The 22,500-nt window shown below is 33.8% G+C and overlaps 1 protein-coding gene across 2 annotated transcripts in view; it reads right to left on the bottom strand.

The window, feature by feature from the left end:
• The window catches only part of LOC137641427 (uncharacterized), a 193,072-nt gene that overhangs the window by 104,174 nt on the left and 66,398 nt on the right, over nucleotides 1-22,500 (bottom strand). For both annotated transcript variants that reach the window (XM_068373966.1, XM_068373967.1), the window contains exon 4: nucleotides 14,462-15,021. In XM_068373966.1, coding sequence (XP_068230067.1) covers nucleotides 14,462-15,021 — 560 coding nt within the window. The remainder of the gene's footprint in view (nucleotides 1-14,461; nucleotides 15,022-22,500) is intronic.

Genomic DNA, 22,500 nt, shown 5'->3' with positions numbered 1-22,500 from the left:
TGGACTATAGTACGGCTCAGTGTTTTGAACTTTAGTAAGACAACAGGTAAAACTAAAAACGAAAAAAAATATATAGAATAAATGCAAAAAAAAAAAAAAAAAAAAAAAAAAAAAAAAAAAAAAAAAAAAAAAAATTACCGCAAACATCTTTTATTATTTCCAGTGCAAAGTATAGCAGGATAGAAGTCTTCTCTCTCTCTCTCTCTCTCTCTCTCTCTCTCTCTCTCTCTCTCTCTCTCTCTCTCTCTCTCTCACACAGTGCAATTGACACCTTTCGAAATTTCTAACTTTGAATTAAAACAATGGAATATTCAACTTGAAATTAAAGCATAAAAACGATGATATTTATAATCTCTCATCCCCCCCTCCTCTCTCTCTCTCTCTCTCTCTCTCTCTCTCTCTCTCTCTCTCTCTCTCTCTCTCTCTCTCTCTCTCTCTCTCTCTCACACACACACATAAAAAGCATATCTGCTTAGGGGAGAAAAGCATGTAATGCATGGGCCACAAAGAACTCGCATATAAATAGTAAGACTACTCTCTCCTCTCTCTCTCTCTCTCTCTCTCTCTCTCTCTCTCTCTCTCTCTCTCTCTCTCTCTCTTCTCTTTCTCTCTCTGAAAAGGAATGCACAGCAATGTCCACAAATACAACACTCCAGGTACAATGGGACAATTAAGGGTTGCACGAGAGCAACAATTAGCTCTGCCTCCAAGCGGAAATGAGGAGAGAAGATTAGAAAGGACTCAAGCCAACTTGCAAAGTTTTGGTCCTTGGATGATTAACGCTCCCAGGGAGACAATGCTTAATTGAAACAACCAGTTATACAAGATTAAAAAAAAAAAAGAATAGGTTTGAATCCACAATTGACTTCAGGAAACAATGCTGTTATAGCATTAAAAAAGAAAAAAATAGGTTTGAATCCACAATTGACTTCATGAAACAAAGCTGTTATAACAAAATTTCTTTGGCATAGATTATGAAATGAAACGTTTGAAAAATAAGCAAACTTTAAAAAGAAAAAGAATAGGTTTGAATCCACAATTGACTTCAGGAAACAATGCTGTTATAGCATTAAAAAAGAAAAAAATAGGTTTGAATCCACAATTGACTTCAGGAAACAATGCTGTTGTAACAAAATTAGAAAAAAAAGAATAGGTTTGAATCCACAATTGACTTCAGGAAACAATGCTGTTATAGCATTAAAAAAGAACAAAAATAGGTTTGAATCCACAATTGACTTCAGGAAACAATGCTGTTGTAACAAAATTAGAAAAAAAAGAATAGGTTTGAATCCACAATTGACTTCAGGAAACAATGCTGTTATAGCATTAAAAAAGAAAAAAAATAGGTTTGAATCCACAATTGACTTCAGGAAACAATGCTGTTGTAACAAAATTAGAAAAAAAAGAATAGGTTTGAATCCACAATTGACTTCAAGAAACAATGCTGTTATAACATTAAAAAAGAAAAAAAATAGGTTTGAATCCACAATTGACTTCAGGAAACAAAGCTGTTATAACAAAATTTCTTTGGCATAGATTATGAAATGAAACGTTTGAAAAACAAGCAAACTTTAAAAAGAAAAAAAATAGGTTTGAATCAACAATTGACTTGAGGAAACAATGCTATTATACCCAAATTTCTTAGGCATAAATTATGAAATAAATCTTTCGAACAATGTACTGTACAATAATTGGTGAAAATTTAAAAATTATATATATAAAAATAGCATTGATTTCACAATTGACTTTAGAAAACAATGCTATAACAAAATTTCTTTGGCATAAATTATGAAATAAACTTTCCAAAAAATGTACTGTGCAATAATTGGTGAAAATGTAAAAATTATAAATATAAAAAAAATGTCTGAATTCGCAATTGACTTGAGGAAACACTGATATTATATCAAAATTGCTTTGGCATAAATTATCAAATAAAACTTTCGAAAAATGTACAGTACTATAATTGGTGAGAATATAAAAAATATTAAAGAAAAAATAGATGTGAACCCACAAGTGATCGAAGAAAACAAAACTATTATATAAAAGAAAATATATTGTATAAAGAATGTATGAAATAAATCTTAGGAAAACCGGTCCATACAATAAATGGCAAATATGTAAAGGATGATTAATAAAGACACATCTCAAAGAATATAACAAGAGAAGAATGAAGAAGAGTAAGAATAAGGAATGATACATAAAACACGGACTCTAGATCTAGAAAACCATAAATAAACAAAGTGCATAAAAATTCAAAAGAAAATACAGCAAAAATATAGGAACCACTGAATTACTCAATAAAAGGTACGAGAGGAAAAGAAAATGATAAAAAGTTTAGATAAAATGGTACATATGCTACTACAAACAGGTTTAATTTGTGCGAGAAGGTTGTTAGGTACAAACAGATAGGCGAACTGAATGCAAGTGATGTTTATTAAAAAAGACAGCGAGGTTATATACAGACAGTTGAGAGCCAGGACACAAAATCAAAACAGTATAAAACATGCGATGGCAAGCTTAAACAGGTTTCCATTATCAGTGTGGGGGCCAGTGAGAGATACAAAACAATAACGTGAGTGTATGAGCGTGTATGACACACTCAGGGTACAAATTTTAAATTTCTGAAACGGGAATACTTTACTGGAGAGAGAATGCTGGAGCCACGAGACTACAAGCTTTTGTGAGGCGAGATGCAGGGAACGTAGTTTGCAAATATAAACATAACTAGGTGGGCGAGTAAGCCTCATGGATTATTATTATTATTATTATTATTATTATTATTATTACTAGCCAAGCTACAACCCTAGTTGGAAAAGCAAGATGCTATAAGCCCAAGGGCTCCAATAGGGAAAAATAGCCCAGTGAGGAAAGGAAATAAGGAAATAAATAAATGATGGGAACAAACTAACAATAAATCATTCTAAAAACAGTAACAACGTCAAAATAGATATGTCATATATAAACTATTAACAACGTCAAAATTATGGGAATATCAATGCTTGAAAGATTGGAAAATGATGAAATAAGAAGAATGGCAGGCGTAGTGAAGATTACTGAGATGATGAGTGTCACGACTGAGATGGAGTGGCCATGTGTAGAGGATGGATTGTGGGGAGGGAGAGAGGAGGGCTTGTGAGGAACCTGTTAGGGGGAGACGATCAAGAGGGAGGCAGAGAATTAGATGGTGAAATAAGGTAAAGCATGATATGGAGAGAAGAGGTTTGGTGGAAGAGGATGCCTTTGATAGAAGGCATTGGGGAGGGCGCATTAGGCAACCGACCCTTAATGTACATAAATGTGGGGAAGAAGATAAGGTGAAGGATGATATGAAGAGAAGAGGTTTGGTGGAACAGGATGAATTTGATAGAAGGTATTGGAGAGGGCTCATCAGGCAACCGACCCCTTAATGTAGGGATAACGATTGGGAAGAAGTAAGCCTTGCTTTAAGCTTGTTTCCACTATTAAACAGAAAATAAAGATATAAAAGGACAAATAGATATACCGGAATCTATCTGGCATATGAAAACTAAAGACAGATGAATAGGCAGGATAAATTAACTGTTTAAAGGTTAAAGGTGTCTGGTTTCAGTTCCAGTCTTATCAGAAAAGATGCTCACCAAAACGTCAGTCGGGCAAGCCCAACACCCCCACAGTGGTACCCAACCACAGCAGTGGCCTCCCCAGTAAACAGCTTAAACTCACGGTTCAGGGCTGAGATCGATCTGCTGTCATGCGAATGCTAGGAGAACAGGTTAACACAGTACTAGCCAAGAGGTTTAGTCCCAGTTTTGAAAACTCTACATCAACTCCTTTGCAGCAGAAGTATCACGAACTCTTTCACCATAGGAGTACAGAAACTACTTAATTTCAGAGTTTTTTTTTATTATTTGTGTACCTTTCTGCCTTTTAGAAAAGAGATGCTGTCCGAGCAAAGATCTGGCAGTAATTTTAGTCTTCTGGAAGCGATTTTAAACGTTATAGATGCAGTCTGAGTATAGTCGGCTCTGGGAGTTGTTACCTTTCCGATTTCAAACCTTTTAAGAATGCTGGAGCAACGAGACCAAAGCTTGTCACAGGGGAATCGGATACGAAATCAAAGCAGCTTACCGACTTTACCAGACTTAAATGAAAATTCGAAAGGTTTAAGTACAAATGGAAACAAGACTTGCAGCAGGATTATATGTATGTATATATATATATATATATATATATATATATATATATATATATATATATATATTACTGATAGACCTAAATGCTCCCTCAAACCCCCTACCCGCTTATGGAGAGAGAGAGAGAGAGAGAGAGAGAGAGAGAGAGAGAGAGAGAGAGAGAGAGAGAGAGAGAGAGAGAGAGAGAGAGAGAGTTTCCTGACCCATAACCTTTCATTATTAGACGATTGTCCCTTAGTTATGCATGACACACCGACTTTAATTAGTACTTTACGTTATTTGACCAATCTCTGGTGAATAGTGGCCGGTGTGATAACGTCCCTGACTGTTGAACGACAGACTGGGGTTCGAGTCCCGCTCAAACTCGTTAGTTTCTTTAGTGTCTACAACCTCACCATCCTTGTGAGCTAAGGAATGGTGGTTAGGTGGAGCCTGTAGGTCTATCCCTGGGGAATTGTCCAGTTCGATATGGCAATGTTACTGTCCCTTGCCTATGCCATTCATGCATGAATGAATTATTTCAATTTCTCTGGCATCCTGACAACGAAGGTCATTGACAACGCTGCCATTCATCAGCGGCCTTTAAACCTTTAATAAGAGACAGTTTAATATTAAAAAAACCTTTAAACCTTTCAGAGGACGCAGTTTAATATTAGAAAAAACCTTTAAACCTTCAAGAGGACACAGTTTAATATTAGAAAAAAACTTTAAACCTTGAAGAGGACGCAGTTTAATATTAGAAAAACCTTTAAACCTTCAAGAGGACACAGTTTAATATTAGAAAAAAACCTTTAAACCTTTAAGAGGACGCAGTTTAATATTAGAAAAAAAAACCTTTAAACCTTTAAGAGGACGCAGTTTCATATTAGAAAAAACCTTTAAACCTTTAAGAGGACGCAGTTTCATATTAGAAAAAAACCTTTAAACCTTTAAGAGGACGCAGTTTCATATTAGAAAAACCTTTAAACCTTTAAGAGGACGCAGTTTAATATTAGAAAAACCTTTAAACCTTCAAGAGGACACAGTTTAATATTAGAAAAGAAACCTTTAAACCTTCAAGAGGACGCAGTTTAATATTAGAAAAAAACCTTTAAACCTTTAAGAGGACGCAGTTTCATATTAGAAAAAAACCTTTAAACCTTTAAGAGGACGCAGTTTCATATTAGAAAAAAACCTTTAAACCTTTAAGAGGACGCAGTTTCATATTAGAAAAAACCTTTAAACCTTTAAGAGGACGCAGTTTCATATTAGAAAAAAACCTTTAAACCTTTAAGAGGACGCAGTTTCATATTAGAAAAAAACCTTTAAACCTTTAAGAGGACGCAGTTTCATATTAGAAAAAAACCTTTAAACCTTTAAGAGGACGCAGGTTCATATTAGAAAAATCCCTTTAAACCTTTAAGAGGACGCAGTTTAATATTAGAAAAAAAACTTTAAACCTTTAAGAGGACGCAGTTTCATATTAGAAAAATCCCTTTAAACCTTTAAGAGGACGCAGTTTCATATTAGAAAAATCCCTTTAAACCTTTAAGAGGACGCAGTTTAATATTAGATAAAAACCTTTAAACCTTTAAGAGGACAAAGTTTAATATTAGAAAAGAAACCTTTAAACCTTTAAGAGGACGCAGTTTCATATTAGAAAAAAACCTTTAAACCTTTAAGAGGACGCAGTTTCATATTAGAAAAAAAACCTTTAAACCTTTAAGAGGACGCAGTTTCATATTAGAAAAGAAACCTTTAAACCTTTAAGAGGACGCAGTTTCATATTAGAAAAGAAACCTTTAAACCTTTAAGAGGACGCAGTTTCATATTAGAAAAGAAACCTTTAAACCTTTAAGAGGACGCAGTTTCATATTAGAAAAAAACCTTTAAACCTTTAAGAGGACACAGATTAATATTAGAAAAACCTTTAAACCTTTAAGAGGACGCAGTTTAATATTAGAAAAACCTTTAAACCTTTAAGAGGACACAGATTAATATTAGAAAAACCTTTAAACCTTTAAGAGGACACAGATTAATATTAGAAAAACCTTTAAACCTTTAAGAGGACACAGATTAATATTAGAAAAACCTTTAAACCTTTAAGAGGACGCAGTTTAATATTAGAAAAAAACCTTTAAACCTTTAAGAGGACACAGATTAATATTAGAAAAACCTTTAAACCTTTAAGAGGACGCAGTTTCATATTAGAAAAAAACCTTTAAACCTTTAAGAGGACACAGATTAATATTAGAAAAAAACCTTTAAACCTTTAAGAGGACACAGATTAATATTAGAAAAACCTTTAAACCTTTAAGAGGACGCAGTTTAATATTAGAAAAAAACCTTTAAACCTTTAAGAGGACACAGATTAATATTAGAAAAACCTTTAAACCTTTAAGAGGACACAGATTAATATTAGAAAAACCTTTAAACCTTTAAGAGGACGCAGTTTAATATTAGAAAAAAACCTTTAAACCTTTAAGAGGACACAGATTAATATTAGAAAAAACCTTTAAACCTTTAAGAGGACACAGATTAATATTAGAAAAAAACCTTTAAACCTTTAAGAGGACACAGATTAATATTAGAAAAACCTTTAAACCTTTAAGAGGACGCAGTTTAATATTAGAAAAAAACCTTTAAACCTTTAAGAGGACACAGATTAATATTAGAAAAACCTTTAAACCTTTAAGAGGACACAGATTAATATTAGAAAAACCTTTAAACCTTTAAGAGGACGCAGTTTAATATTAGAAAAAAACCTTTAAACCTTTAAGAGGACACAGATTAATATTAGAAAAACCTTTAAACCTTTAAGAGGACACAGATTAATATTAGAAAAACCTTTAAACCTTTAAGAGGACGCAGTTTAATATTAGAAAAAAACCTTTAAACCTTTAAGAGGACACAGATTAATATTAGAAAAAACCTTTAAACCTTTAAGAGGACACAGATTAATATTAGAAAAAAACCTTTAAACCTTTAAGAGGACACAGATTAATATTAGAAAAACCTTTAAACCTTTAAGAGGACGCAGTTTAATATTAGAAAAAAACCTTTAAACCTTTAAGAGGACACAGATTAATATTAGAAAAACCTTTAAACCTTTAAGAGGACACAGATTAATATTAGAAAAACCTTTAAACCTTTAAGAGGACGCAGTTTAATATTAGAAAAAACCTTAATGTTGCAAACGGTAAAACCTTTCTGACGTAAAATGAAAATTGAAATTCGCTCGAAATACGGGAGGAAAGAAGGTCGGGGGTTGGGGTGGGGGGGTAGGGGGTGGGGGGGAGGTGGGGTTAAAACGCTATTTTAGGAATACAGAGGAAGTCGCAAGATGTGGCTCCAGTGACCTAGATGATGCATTTGAGCAAAAATCTCTCTCTCTCTCTCTCTCTCTCTCTCTCTCTCTCTCTCTCTCTCTCTCTCTCTCTCTCTCTTTATACTTTTAAATTTTGCAAAATCTCGCTCCGGTGACCTAGATGATGCACTTGAGCAAATATCTCTCTCTCTCTCTCTCTCTCTCTCTCTCTCTCTCTCTCTCTCTCTCTCTCTCTCTCTCTCTCTCTCTCTCAATTTATACATTTGAATATCGCCAAATCTCGCTTCAGTGACCTAGATGAAGCAGACTTGAGCAAAAATCTCTCTCTCTCTCTCTCTCTCTCTCTCTCTCTCTCTCTCTCTCTCTCTCTCTCTCTCAATTTATACCTTTAAATCATACCCGTGGGACCTGAATCATCGCTCCTTTATGATTATCCTTCTGGAAGGACGGAGGACGAGTCAAAGGCGAATTTTGACGAGAGGCAAAATTATGCAGAATTATGTTTCAAAGCAAATAAGAGGCGAACCCAGATCGGTGGCGAATAAGATGAGATGAAATGATGGGGCAGAGGTTTATACAGAATAGAGACCACTTGAATTATGAAATGAAAATATTAATAATTCAGAAAATGAAGTAAAGTGAAGAATTTAAAACGCCACCTAATGGAAATTAGAAAAGTTTGCAATATATTATGAATAAAAATGTGGAGTAAAAATAAGGAATTTCAAGCTGAGTATATTGGCTCCATTACAAAAAAGAAAAAAAAAAAAAAAAAAAAAAAAAAAAAAAAAAAAAAGAGAGAGAGAGAGAGAGAGAGAGAGAGAGAGAGAGAGAGAGAGAGAGAGAGAGAGAGAGAGAGAGAGAGAGAGAGAGAGAGAGAGAGAGAGGAAGGAGGAGAAGAAGAAGAAGAAGAAGAAGAAGAAATGGGAATAGGTATAGAAATATGAGGTAAATTTGAGAAAGAACACAGGAAAAAATTTCAGATAATCTTTAATAATAAATCGAAAGGTTGTTAATTGCAAAAATATTATTATTATTATTATTATTATTATTATTATTATTATTATTATTATTATTACCATCAAAAGCAAGATGCTATAAGCCCAAGGGCATCTACCGTCGATCTTTGACATCCAAGAATAATCTTGACCCTATAAACAACTGCTTTAGGACAGATATATAGTTTATCTCAGTGAATTATTATTATTATTATTATTATTATTTGCTAAGCTGCAACCCTAGTTGGAAAAGCAGGATGCTTTAAGCCCAGGGCCTCCAACAGGGAAAACAGCCCAATGAGGAAAAAATTAATTATTTCAAGAACAGCAACAATATTAAAATAAATATTTCCTATATGAACTATAACAAGACAAGAGGAGAAAAAACAAGATAGAACAGTATGCCCGAGTGTACCCTCAAGTAAGAGAACTCTAACCCAAGGCAGTGGAAGACCATGGTACAGAGGTTATGGCACTACTCAAGACCAGAGAACAATGCTTTGATTATGGAGTGTCCTTCTCCTAGAAGAGCTGCTTACCATAGCTAAAGAGTCTCTTCTACCCTTACCAAGAGGAAAGTAGCCACTGACCGATTACAGTATAGTAGTTAACCCCTTGGGTGAAGAAGAATTGTTTGGTAATCTCAATGTTGTCAGGTGTATGAGGAACAGAGGAGAATATGTAAAGAATAGGCCAGACTATTCGGTGTATGTGTAGGCAAATGGAAAATGAACCGTAACCAGAGAGAAGGATCTAATGTAGTACTGTCTGGCCGGTCAAAGGACCCCATAACTCTCTAGCGGTAGTATCGCAACGGGTGGCTGGTGCTCTGGCCAACCTACTACCTAGAGTAATGAACTAGCTAGTATTCCTATTTGACCTTTGACCTATTTAGTATGACTTTGAGCAGATGTCAATTTCTCATTTATGAAAGTATTCATGTTGATTGCCGAACAGATTTATCCTGCCAATTGAATAGTACTCTAGAGGCAGCGCATGTAATATAATTGCTATTTTTTTTTAAATATGTAGAAAATATACCAGGATTATAATGTAACCAAACAGTAAAACAACAACACTAACAATAATAATAATTATAATAATAACAATATTAATAAAAATATGTTATTGAGGTATGGGAGGCCTTTATAATAATAATAATAATGATGATAATAATAATAATAATAATAATATAATAATAACAATAATAATAATAATAATTATTAATATAATTAATTATTATTCTTATTTTAGATGGTAGTAGGTTGGCCAAGGCACCAACCCCCGTTGAGATACTACCGCTTGAGAGTTATGGGGTCCTTTGACTGGCCAGACAGTACTACATTGGATCCTTCTCTCTGGTTAAGGTTCACTTTCCCTTTACCTACACATGCACCGAATAGTCTGGCCTATTCTTTACAGATGCTCCTCTGTCCTTATACACCTGACAACACTGAGATTACTAAACAGTTCTTCTTCATCTAAGGGGTTACTGCACTGCAATTGTTTCGTGGCCACTTTCCTCTTGGTAAGGGTAGAAGAGACTCTTTAGCTAGGGTAAGTAGCTCTTCTAGGAGAAGGAAACTCTAAAATCAAATCATTGTTTTCTAGTCTTCGGTAGCGCCACTGTCTTGGGTTAGAGTTCTCTTGCTTGAGGGTACACTAGGGCACACTATTTCATCTAATTTCTCTTCCTCTTGTTTTGTTAAGGTGTTTATGGTTTATATAGGAAATATTTATTTTGATGTTGTTACTAATCTTAAAATATTTTATTTTTCCTTGTTCCCTTTCCTCACTGGGCTACTTTCCCTGTTGGGGCACATGAAATCCTGCTTTTCCAACTAGGGTTGTAGCTTAGCAAGTAATAATAATAATAATAATAATAATAATAATAATAATAATAATAATAATAATAATATCATTCTTCTTTTTATTATTATTATTATTATTATTATTATTATTATTATTATAGAAAAATAAAAAAGGAAATCCGTACAATGAACCAACAATATAATTAAATTTCACCCTTTGAAAAGAAAAAAAGAAAAAGTTCTCATGCTAGAACTTCGTGGCAAACTCCAAGTCCTTAAGTTTGTTTCTTGGCGCCAAAACAGCTCATCGCCAAAACAATGAGTGCCAAACTGTCTATCGCCAAAATGGCGGCGCCAAATCGTCAGCGCCAAAGAGTCGGCGCCAAATCGTCCTGTTCCGCCAGAGTAAGACTCCGTCAATTTCCCTTCTTCTTCTTCTTCTTCTTCTTCTCCAAGAGGCCAGAAATGGCGTCTTCTCAGAAAGTCTCCTGACGAAGTTATCACGATAGCATTAACTCACATTGCTCCTGCTTCCTCGCCTAAAGCTAACGCCATCTATATATATTTACTTCCGCCAACGAAGTTGGATGAGGTTATGTTTTAACCCCTGTTTGTGAGTTTGTTTATGTGCGTGTGTGTGTTTATTTGTGAACAGCTTCCTGTCCACAAATCTAATCGTAGGGTAATGAAACTTGCATTGCAGGGATTAACTGTTATGTAAAAGGGTGGAAATGATTAAATTTTGAAAGGTCAAGGTCAAAGGTCAAGGAAAATGTCCAATTCACGTAATCAGCCAGAAGTTTAGACATCGTTGTCACAGAAACTTCAAACTTGGTTCATATTTGAGTGTACGAAAATCCACACTAATTAATACATGTTAAGGTCAAAGGTCAAGGTACAGAAATAAGCTGCCGAGGCGGTGGTCTGCGCTCTACTGAGTGCCCCTCTAGTTTTATTTTTTGAGTATCGTGCCATTTTAGAGACTTATTGAATAAAGTAATTATTCAGAAACCCTTAATGTTGTTTCTAACATAATTTAATTGTTTTTTCTTTATAAATTTTCTTTAAGTATATTAAAGAGCTTAAACTTTCCAAAATTTAATAATTTCCAGCTTTTTACATAATAGTTAATCCCTGCAAGTTTCATTACTCTATAATTAAAATTGTCGCCAGGAAGCTATTCACAAACAAACACATACACACACACAAACAAGGGGTGAAAACATAACCTCCTTCCAACGTCATTAGCGGAGGTAGTAAGATTTTTCTCAACGAAGCGACGCTAAATATTTTCAGGTAGAGTCTAAACACCGAAACATTTCTTGCCATAGGAATTCAATCTCTTAGACGAGGTTATGAATAACAAGAACAATGAATTGGGTTATGTAGGGTCTACTTAAACCAATGTGGTGTCTTTAGATCTCACGTCAATCAAGCAAGAAGCTATAAGCCCAAGGGCTCCAATAGGGAAAGATAGGCCAGTGAGGAAAGGAAATAAGGAAATAAATTAACAATAAATCCTTCTAAAAACAGTAACAACGTCAAAACAGATATGTCCTCTATAAACTATTAACAACGTTAAAAACAGATATGTCATATATAAACTATAAAAAGAATCATGTCAGCTTGGTCAACATGAAAACATTTGCTCCAACTTTGAACTTTTGAAGTTCTACTGATTCAACTACCCGATTAGGAAGATCATTCCACAACTTGGTAACAGCTGGAATAAAACTTCTAGAATACTGTGCAGTATTGAGCCTCATGATGGAGAAGGCCAGTGAAAATTCCTGTTAATGGAACTTTAATACTTATTTTACTTAAATACTTATTCTTCAAATGTAAAATAGCATCTTTACACAATTCAATTTCCATTGTATACCACTATTATTATTATAAAAATATCTAAAAAGGAGATTTGATTATCCTGTTCTTTTTCAATCGTAAATTTGATTTTTGGATGTTGTAAAGTCATGCAATTCAAAAACATTTCCGCATCTTCGTTCTTTTTCAATATTATAAATGTATCATCTACGTATCTTTCAAGCCAATTTACTACAAAAGATGCGTAGATGATACGTTTATAATATTAGAAAAAAGGAAGATGCGGAAAATTTCTTGAATTATTATTATTATTATTATTATTATTATTATTATTATTATTATTATTATTATTATTATTATTATTATTATTATTATTACTAACTAAGCTACAACCCTAGTTGGAAAAGCAAGATGCTATAAGCCCAAGGGCTCCAACAGGGAAAGAATAACTCATTGGAATGAATTAAACAAAGACCAAAGAAAATAATTAAAAAAATCAATCATAGAAGACTTAAAAGCATAACACTCCCATTTATTATTATTATTATTATTGTTATTATTATTATTATTATTATTATTATTATTATTATTATTAGCTAAACTATAACCCTAGCTGGAAAAGCAAGATGCTATAATCCCAAGGGCTCAAATGGGGAAAATAGCCCAGAGAGGAAAGGAAATAAAGAAATAAATAAAATACAAAAAAGTAATAAAAAATCAAAATACAATATTTAAAGAACAGTAACAACATTAGATTAGATCTTTCATACATATACTATAAAAAGAAAATCCATTTAAAAGTCTGAGTGAGCTTTGAGACAGCTCATTAAACCCCCACCCCCCCTTTCAGTACAGCAAAGAGCTGGCTCTTCTCAAACGCTGTTTAATCACTCATTCAATTGGGTGTACTAATTACCCAGGCATATCTATAGATGTCATCTCTGCTCTTGATGAAAAGAGAGGCAGGAAGGATATCCCCTTCTATAATTGGTTCTTGTAATCAACTCTTTTAGGACCTAATTAGGCTTTACGGCTACAGATAAGGGTCTAATTGGGCTTTACACCAAAGCCCATTGAATTCGGGCTTAGATTCGGACATAATTGAAAGACCAGAATAATATGGTAGAAAAATAAAGTCTCTATCTATTTACCAGGGTACTTCCCCCGACATAAAATAAAAAGAGAACAAAAGGGAACTTTTCCTCTCTTCGCTCCTCCCAGCCTGACGAGGGATTCAATCTAGTGAGTTATAAAAACGTTAAAATTACTGACTAAAAAGTCTCGGTTACTAAGTCGATTAAGTAAAATATAAATATTAAATAAATTGTAGCATAATTCAACACTGAAGAATAAATTGTAAAAGGCATTTAGTAAAATGAACTTATAAGGAAGAAAATATCAAAAACACAATGAGAATGTATAACATCATATGCATTGTTTTTTTCTAAAAATCTCTAACATTAAGTAGATTCCTTTTGATAGAAGAAGATGCCTTTGACGACCGAAGGTATTGGAGAGGGCACATCAGGCAACCGACCCCTTAATGTAGGAATAATAGTAGGGAAGAAGATAGGGTGAAGGATGATATGGAGAGAAGAGGTTTGGTGAAAGAGGATCCCTTTAATAGAAGGTATTGGAGAGAGCGGACCAGGCAAACGACCCCTTAATGTAGGGATAATAATAGGAAAGAAAATAGGGTGAAGGATGATATAGAGAGAAGAGGCTTGGTAGAAGAGGATCCCTTTGCTAGAAGGCATTAGAGAGGGCGCATCAGGCAAACGACCCCTTAATGTAGGGATAAAGATGGGGAAGAAGATAGGATGAAGGATGATATAGAGAGAAGAGGTTTGGTCAAAGAGGATCCCTTTGATATAAGGCATTGGAGAGGGCACATCAGGCAACCAACCCCTTAATGTAGGGATAATAGTAGGAAAGAATATAGGGTGAAAGATGATATGGAGTGAAGAGGTTTGGTGGAAGAGGATGCCTTTGATAGAAGGTATTGGAGAGGGCTCATCAGGAAACCGACCCCTTAATGTAGGGATAACTATGGAAAAGAAGAAGAAGAAGCAGAAGAAGAAGAAGAAGAAGAAGAGAGAGAGAGAGAGAGAGAGAGAGAGAGAGAGAGAGAGAGAGAGAGAGAGAGAGTAGGTGACGAGATAAGGTGAAGGATGATATGGAGAGAAGAGGTTTGGTGGAAGAGGACGCCTTTGATCGAAGACATTGGAGAGGGCGCATAAGGTAGCCGACCCCTTAACGTAAGGATGGCGGTGGGGAAAGAAGAAGAATAAGTAAAGGAAAAAGATAAATAATCCCCCTCCAGCGACATCAAAATCGATCAGAGCTTACCTCAGGTATCGTCGAATGATTCGGGGACGACGAAGTCGATACTTCTATTTGGCTATGAGCTTTGCTTTCCGATTTCCCACTCGTGTCCTTGGGACCGAGGCTCTGCTCTTGGTCGTCCTTCCCCTTTACAGACAGTGGGCTCTCTTCCCCTTCTGAGGCAGGGGGATTTAGGGGATGGAGCTGCGACGTCGGCGTCGGTGGGCCCTTTGTAACCGGAGACAAAATCATGACAGACCTGGTGGCTTCGAAGGATGTATTGACGAGTTGTCTAGGACTCTGAAATCTCCTGACTCTGAGCTCTGAGGCGATCAGACTGCGACGGGAGGTGTTATGGCGGGGAAAGTCGGTAGGAGTGGGTTTAGGATGGGAAAAGTTTTGATGGCTGGCACTGGCGAAGGGTCCTGATGGCACGGACGCCGAGGGCGCAGTAGGGATGGGCGAAGGGGCGTAGAAAGGGTCTATGATGATGAAGGCGGCTAGGCGGGTCACCCCTTCCTTTTCGGCCTCTTCCAGAATGCGACTTATCAGCAGAGAAGACGATGGCAAGACCAAGAGATAAGCTGCAAAAAAAAAGAAGAAATAGGAATTAATTAACAGAAAAACAAAGTCTATAAATGAAACAAATTCTGCATGACATATATGGGAGGATATAGTAACTTATAAAGAGAAAGAATTAAAAGAATAAAGTTCACAATTATTAATTTTTTAAGCCTATTTCTATCTTTTTATTTCATTAAAGTGGATTCTAACAAGCCAGAATAAATTACACAAGAGTATATTAAAGAATAAATAGTAACCAATGAAGAGCTAAAGATAAAATATGATACCAACAAGAGTGCTCTTGCTTGAGGGTACATTCGGGAAACACTATTTTATCTTGTTTCTGTTCCTCTTGTTTTTCATTTGAAGATTTTATAGACTATATATGATAGATATAAATCAATGTTGTTAGTTCTAAAAATATTCTAATTTTAATTGTTCATTACTTCTCTTGTAATTTGTCTATTTCCTTATTTACTTTTCTGACTGGGCCATTTTTGCCTGTGGGAGCCCTTGGGCTTATAACGTCCTGATTTTCCAACTAGGGTTGTAGCTTAGCTAATAATAATAATAATAATAATAATAATAATAATAATAATAATAATAACAATAATAATAATAATAATAATAATTCTCTTGTAATTTATTTATTTCGTTATTTCCCTTCCTCAATGGGTTATTTTTCCCTGTTGGAGCCCTTGGGCTTATAGCACTCGGCTTTTCCAACTAGGGTTGTGGCTTAGATAATTATAATAATAATAATAATAATAATAATAATAATAATAATAATAATAATAATAATACTTCTCTTGTAGTTTGTTTATTTTCTTAATTAATTTCCTCACTGGGCTATTTTTCCCAGTTGGAGCCCTTGGGCTTATAGCAATCTGCTTTTCCAGCTAGGGTAGTAGTAGTAGTAGTAGTAGTAGTAGTAGTAGTAGTAGTTCTCTTGTAGTTTGTTTATTTCCTAAATTCATTTCCTCACTGGGCTATTTTTCCCTATTGGTGCCCTTGGGCTTATAGCAACCTGCTTTCCAACTAGGGTGGTAGTAGTAGTAGTACTAGTAGTAGTAGTACTAGTAGTAGTAGTAGTAATAATAATAATAATAATAATAATAATATCAAGAGAATGTCAAACACGACGATCTTCACATACAAAGCTGAAGTCAACTTCATGATTCGTTTATGCCTCATCGGCAAAAATGTCATCAACGATTTAAAGCACGAACCTACAACCATCATCGAAGCGATCAAACACAATCGACGAGTTTTTCATCACGAATGCTAAATACTCATGCATATTCATCAGTGAATAATGATGAAAAAAAAAAAGAGTGGAGTTGCACACAAATCGTTTTGTCAGAAAATTGAATGAGAATTCGAGACTCAATTGTCCTGGGTATTTTCTAAACTCTTCCTCTATGTCTGTGTGTCTGGGTAAGTAATTCTAATATTTCCTTTATTGAAAAGAACGATTTTCTTACTTTGGGTTTCTAAAATGTTAGACAGCTAATTAATTGAGATTTTCTTACTTAGGGTTTCTAAAATGTTAGACAGCTAATTAATTGAGATTTTCTTACTTAGGGTTTCTAAAATGTTAGACAGCTAAATAATTGAGATTTTCTTACTTAGGGTTTCTAAAATGTTAGACAGCTAAATAATTGAGATTTTCTTACTTAGGGTTTCTAAAATGTTAGACAGCTAATTAATTGAGATTTTCTTACTTAGGGTTTCTAAAATGTTAGACAGCTAATTAATTGAGATTTTCTTACTTAGGGTTTCTAAAATGTTAGACAGCTAATTAATTGAGATTTTCTTACTTAGGGTTTCTAAAATGTTAGACAGCTAATTAATTGAGATTTTCTTACTTAGGGTTTCTAAAATGTTAGACAGCTAAATAATTGAGATTTTCTTACTTAGGGTTTCTAAAATGTTAGACAGCTAATTAATTGAGATTTTCTTACTTAGGGTTTCTAAAATGTTAGACAGCTGATTAATTGAGATTTTCTTACTTAGGGTTTCTAAAATGTTAGACAGCTAATTAATTGAGATTTTCTTACTTAGGGTTTCTAAAATGTTAGACAGCTGATTAATTGAGATTTTCTTACTTAGGGTTTCTAAAATGTTAGACAGCTAAATAATTGAGATTTTCTTACTTAGGGTTTCTAAAATGTTAGACAACTAATTAATTGAATCTGTAGAACTTCAGAGGTTCTTATTTTCAAACTTTTCTTGTCTGTCTATCTGTCTGGGTAAGTAATTTTAATATTTCCTTTATTGAAAAGAACGATTTTCTTACTTAGGGTTTCTAAAATGTTAGAGATCTAATTAATTGAATATGTGGAACTTCAAAAGTTCTTATTTCCACATATTTCCTGTCTGTCTGGCTAAGTAATTTTAATATTTCTTTTATTGAAAAGTACAATTTTCTTATATATATTGTATTAAATGTTAGCAGCTAATAGTTTATGACATATCAAGATAATAAACATATAAAGAGCCAAACGTTCCCTGTCTGTCTACCTTGCCAAGTAATTTAACTCATTTCCAAACTTTTCCTGTCTGTCTGTGTGTCTGTCTGGGTAAGTAATTTTAATATTTTTTATATGGAAAAGAAGAAAGATTTTATTACTTATAGTTTCTAAAATGGTAGGCAACTAATTATATACGATAAACCCAGGAAACAAAAACATAAAGAGACTATATGAGCACTCAGTAAAACGCAGACCTCCACCGCGGCAGCTAATTTCTCGACCTTTTGCTCGACCTTGACCTTAACATGTATTAATTAGCGTGGATTTTCATACACTCAAATATGAACCGTGACCTTGACTTTCCAAAATTTTATCATTTCCAGCTTTTTACATAAGAGTTAATCTCTGCAAGTTGCATTACTCAATTATGAAAATTGCGGTCAGGAAGCTATTCACAAACAAACATACATACAAAAAACACACAAGCACTGGGTAAAACATAACCTCCTTCCAACTTCGTTGGCGGAGGTAACAAAATGCCAATACATTGAAAAACAATTCATCTCAAACCAAACCCGAGATTATAATTCCAGATATGGTAAACACAACAATGTATATTATGGGATGGTTCAGCCACATTTTGAAAACATGTGGACAAACATTCACACAGACTATACGACATATACTTTTATATTTTTTCATTTTAAAACATATTTAGATAAATAGTAACAATTGCAATTGTAAACACAGTATAACTATGTTAAATATATTTTTTCTCTTAAAACATATTTAAATAAATAGTAAAAATTGCAATTGAAAACACAGTATACCTATGTTAAATAACAAAATATTCATGTAAATATACTATAATGTATATATATATTATAAATTTTAAATGTAAATATGTAGTTCTAAAAATAGATAACAAAAAAGTATTTCAGAGATGGGAAGTGAGAGAAGGAATAATTGAAAAAGAAAGAAAAAAAAAACTAAAAAAAAAGTATTTCGTTTCGTGGTATTAAAAGAAATTATTTAGAAAAATAAATAATTTCTTTTAATACCAAGAAACGAAATACTTTTTTTTTTATGTTTTTTTTTATTTTCTTTTTCAATTATTCTTTCTTTCTCTTCCCATCTCTGAAATACTTTTTTTTTTATTTATTTTTTTTATCTTTTCTTAGGAGTTTGTTTTTTGCTTTCCCTCTAAAACTAACATCCATACTTCTTCTTCTTCTTCTTTGTCTGCATCTTTTCCAACATTATGTGGGGTCGATGTTTCTGGCCAGCGTTCTCCATCTACCTCTGTCCCACACTTCATCATATATATACCCTAGCATTAATTCTAATCTCACAATCTCCGCTAGCCATATTGGTTTTGGCTAATTTTTCATGGCCGGATGCCTTTCTTGGCGCCAACCCTCCCCATTTACCCGGGCTTGGGACCAGCACCAAGTTGAGGCTGCCTTGCCTCCCCTCAGTGGCTGAGTTCTAAAACTAACTTCCATACACTGTTAAAAAAAAGCCGTAATTTTAATCGGAAATTCTCCATAAAAATATAGTTCTTAGCCGTATTTGGGTAAAATAGAGAAAGATATGAAAAACTTTCAACATTATCTTTAATTTTCTTTAATTAAAATCAGCGCAAAAAATATATATAAAAAATACAGAAAGATAGTGATGAAAAATATTCAACATTATCTTTTCTCTTCTGTTAAAGTTAGCGCAAAAAATCCATTAATGTTATAAAATAGAGAAAGACGGCCATGAAAAAATTGTTAACATTATCTATACTTTTCTTTGGTTAAAGTCAGCGCAAAAAAAAATATAAATAAAAAATACAGAAAGATGTAGATGAAAAATATTCAACATCTTATGCTTTCTGTAAAAGTCAGCAAAAAAAAATCCAATAGTGATATAACATAAAGACAAGACTCTTCAGCTAAGGCAAGCAGCTTTTCCAGGAGGACACTCCAAAATCAAACCATTGTTCTCTAGTCTTGGGTAGTGCCATAGCCTCTGTACTATGGTCTTCCAATGTCTTGGGTTACAGTTCTCTTGCTTGAGGGTACACTCGGGCACACTATTCTATCTGATTTCTCTTCCTCTTGTTTTGTTAAAGTTTTTATAGTTTATATAGGAAATATTTATATTAATGTTGTTACCGTTCTTGAAATATTTTATTTTTCCTTTTTTCCTTTCCTCAATGGGCTATTTTCCCTGTTGGGGCCCCTGGGCTTATAGCATTTTGCTTTTGCAACTAGGGTTGTAGCTTAGAAATTAATAATAATAATAATAATAATAATAACATAACCTCTACTTTTCTCTCGTCAAAGTCAGCACGGAAAAAAACAAAAAACATTGCTGATACAAAATCAAGAAAGACGCTGAACATCACAAGAGAGAAAAAACGTAGACAAAGACCCATCATCAGCGTTGTCCCTCTCTCGTGACTTCCGTGAACAATAACCCCGGAAGAATCATATTAAGGGTTAAGAAAACACGTCTCGCCTCGGGAGAAACAAATAATATACTTATGTTTCCCCAACGCAAAAGTTCAGAATTTACTTTTATCTCCGCCAATGAAGTTGGAAGGAGGTTATGTTTTACCCCCTGTTTGTGTGTTTTTGTGTGCGTGTATTTGTGAACAAATTCCTGGCCATAATTTTAATCGTAATGAAACTTGCAGGGATTAACCGTTATTGCAAAAAGCTTGAATTGATTAAATTTTGGAAGGTCAAGGTCAAAGGTCAAATGTCAAGGTTAAAGCAAAATGTCCAATTCACGTAATCAGCCATAAGTTTGGACATCGTTGTCACAGAGACTTCCAACTTGGTTCATATGTAAGTGTATGGAAATCCACGCTAATTAATAAATGTTAAGGTCGAATGTCAAGGCCGAGTCCAAGGTCAAGGTCAAGCAAAAGGTCAAATTCCGGTCATAAACCATACGGTCACAATTCTAATAGTGAAACTTGCAGGGATTTTAAACTGTTAAGTAAAGAGCTAGAAATGATTAAATTTTGGAAGGTCAAAGGTCAAGGAGCAGCAAAACTTCCAAAATAAGTTCAAAATGTCGAGAAATAAGCTGCCCTGGCGGAGGTCTGCGCTCTATTGAGTGACCCTCTAGTTTGACCTCGTTTCCTTGTGGCATAGCCTCTGTACCATGATCTTCCATTGTCTTGGATTAGAGTTTTCTAGCTTGAGGGTACACTCGGTTACACTTTTTTTTTTATATAATTTATCTTCCTCTTGTTTATTTTCGAGATTTTATAGTTTATATATGAAAGATGTTTTAATGTTATTACTGTTTTTAAAATATTTTATTTCAATTTATTCTATATTTTTCTCATTGTTTTTAAAAAAATTCTATAGTTTATATTCTATTTCTCTCCCTTTGTGTGTGTGTGTTTTTTTTTTAATTCTATAGATTATATGTGAAAGGTCTGTTTTAATATTGATACTGTTCTTAAAATATTTCATTTAAATTGTTCAATATTTTTCTTGTAGATTATTTGTTTCTTTGTTTCATTTAATCACTGTTCTATTTTTCCCCTGTCGGAGCCCTCGGGCTTATAACATCCTACTTTACCAACTAGGGTTGTGGCTGAGCTAGTAATAATAATAATAATAATAATAATAATAAACCCTTATACTTTTCTTGTAGTTTATTTATTCATTTGTTTCATTTACTCACTGTTCTATTCTTCCCCTGTCGGAGCTCTTGGGCTTATAACATCCTACTTTCCCAACTAGGGTTGTGGCTTAGCTAGTAATAATAATAATAACAATAATAATAATAATAATAAAAATAATAACAATAATAATAATAATAATAAACCCTTATACTTTTCTTGAAGATTATTTATTTCTTTGTTTCATTTACTCACTGTTCTATTCTTCCCCTGTCGGAGCCCTTGGGCTTATAACATCCTACTTTACCAACTAGGGTTGTGGCTGAGCTAGTAATAATAATAATAATAATAATAATAATAAACCCTTATACTTTTCTTGTAGTTTATTTATTCATTTGTTTCATTTACTCACTGTTCTATTCTTCCCCTGTCGGAGCTCTTGGGCTTATAACATCCTACTTTCCCAACTAGGGTGTGGCTTAGATAATAATAATAATAATAATAATAATAATAATAATAATAATAATAAACCCTTATACTTTTCTTGTAGTTTATTTATTCATTTGTTTCATTTACTCACTGTTCTATTCTTCCCCTGTCGGAGCTCTTGGGCTTATAACATCCTACTTTACCAACTAGGGTTGTGGCTTAGCTAGTAATAATAATAATAATAATAATAATAATAATAATAATAATAATAATAATAATAATAAACCCTTATACTTTTCTTGTAGTTTATTTATTCATTTGTTTCATTTACTCACTGTTCTATTCTTCCCCTGTCGGATCCCTTGGGCTTATAACATCCTACTTTACCAACTAGGGTTGTGGCTTAGCTAGTAATACTACTACTACTACTACTACTACTACTACTACTACTACTACTACTACTACTACTACTACTACTATAATAATAATAATAATAATAATAATAATAAACCCTTTTCGTTCGTCTCCTTCAGGCTCTTGAAACCAGACATATTTGGTAATCCGAGCCACGCCATTCCCTTGTTCTACTTCTGTATAAACCTACTTAGCCTGTTCTTATCCATCTGACCATGAGACACAATATGGATGCTGAGAGGGCGGGAGAAACCTTTAGCATAAAACCTTTTCGTCATTTGCGCCGTAAAAATTTTTTAAGATAATAGCTGGCGGTAATTTGTTGGGTCCATTACACGGCCCCTTTGCATTAAAGAACGTGGGAGAGGGGGTGGGGGAGGGGAAGGTATGGTAGACTTATTTAACATAATGGGCAATAAAGAAGACGGAAGAGAAGAAACTGGATGTGGCAGAGATGAGAATGTTGAGATGGATGTGTGGGGTGACAAGAAGAGATAACATACGGAACGAAGTAATTAGGGGTACCACAGGAGTTGAAAAACTATCAGATA

This window comes from Palaemon carinicauda, chromosome 5 (assembly GCF_036898095.1).
Source record: "Palaemon carinicauda isolate YSFRI2023 chromosome 5, ASM3689809v2, whole genome shotgun sequence".
NCBI classification, from domain to species: domain Eukaryota; kingdom Metazoa; phylum Arthropoda; class Malacostraca; order Decapoda; family Palaemonidae; genus Palaemon; species Palaemon carinicauda.
The sequence above is the reverse complement of the archived record's forward strand: the minus strand, read 5'-3'. Positions and strand labels throughout refer to the sequence as shown.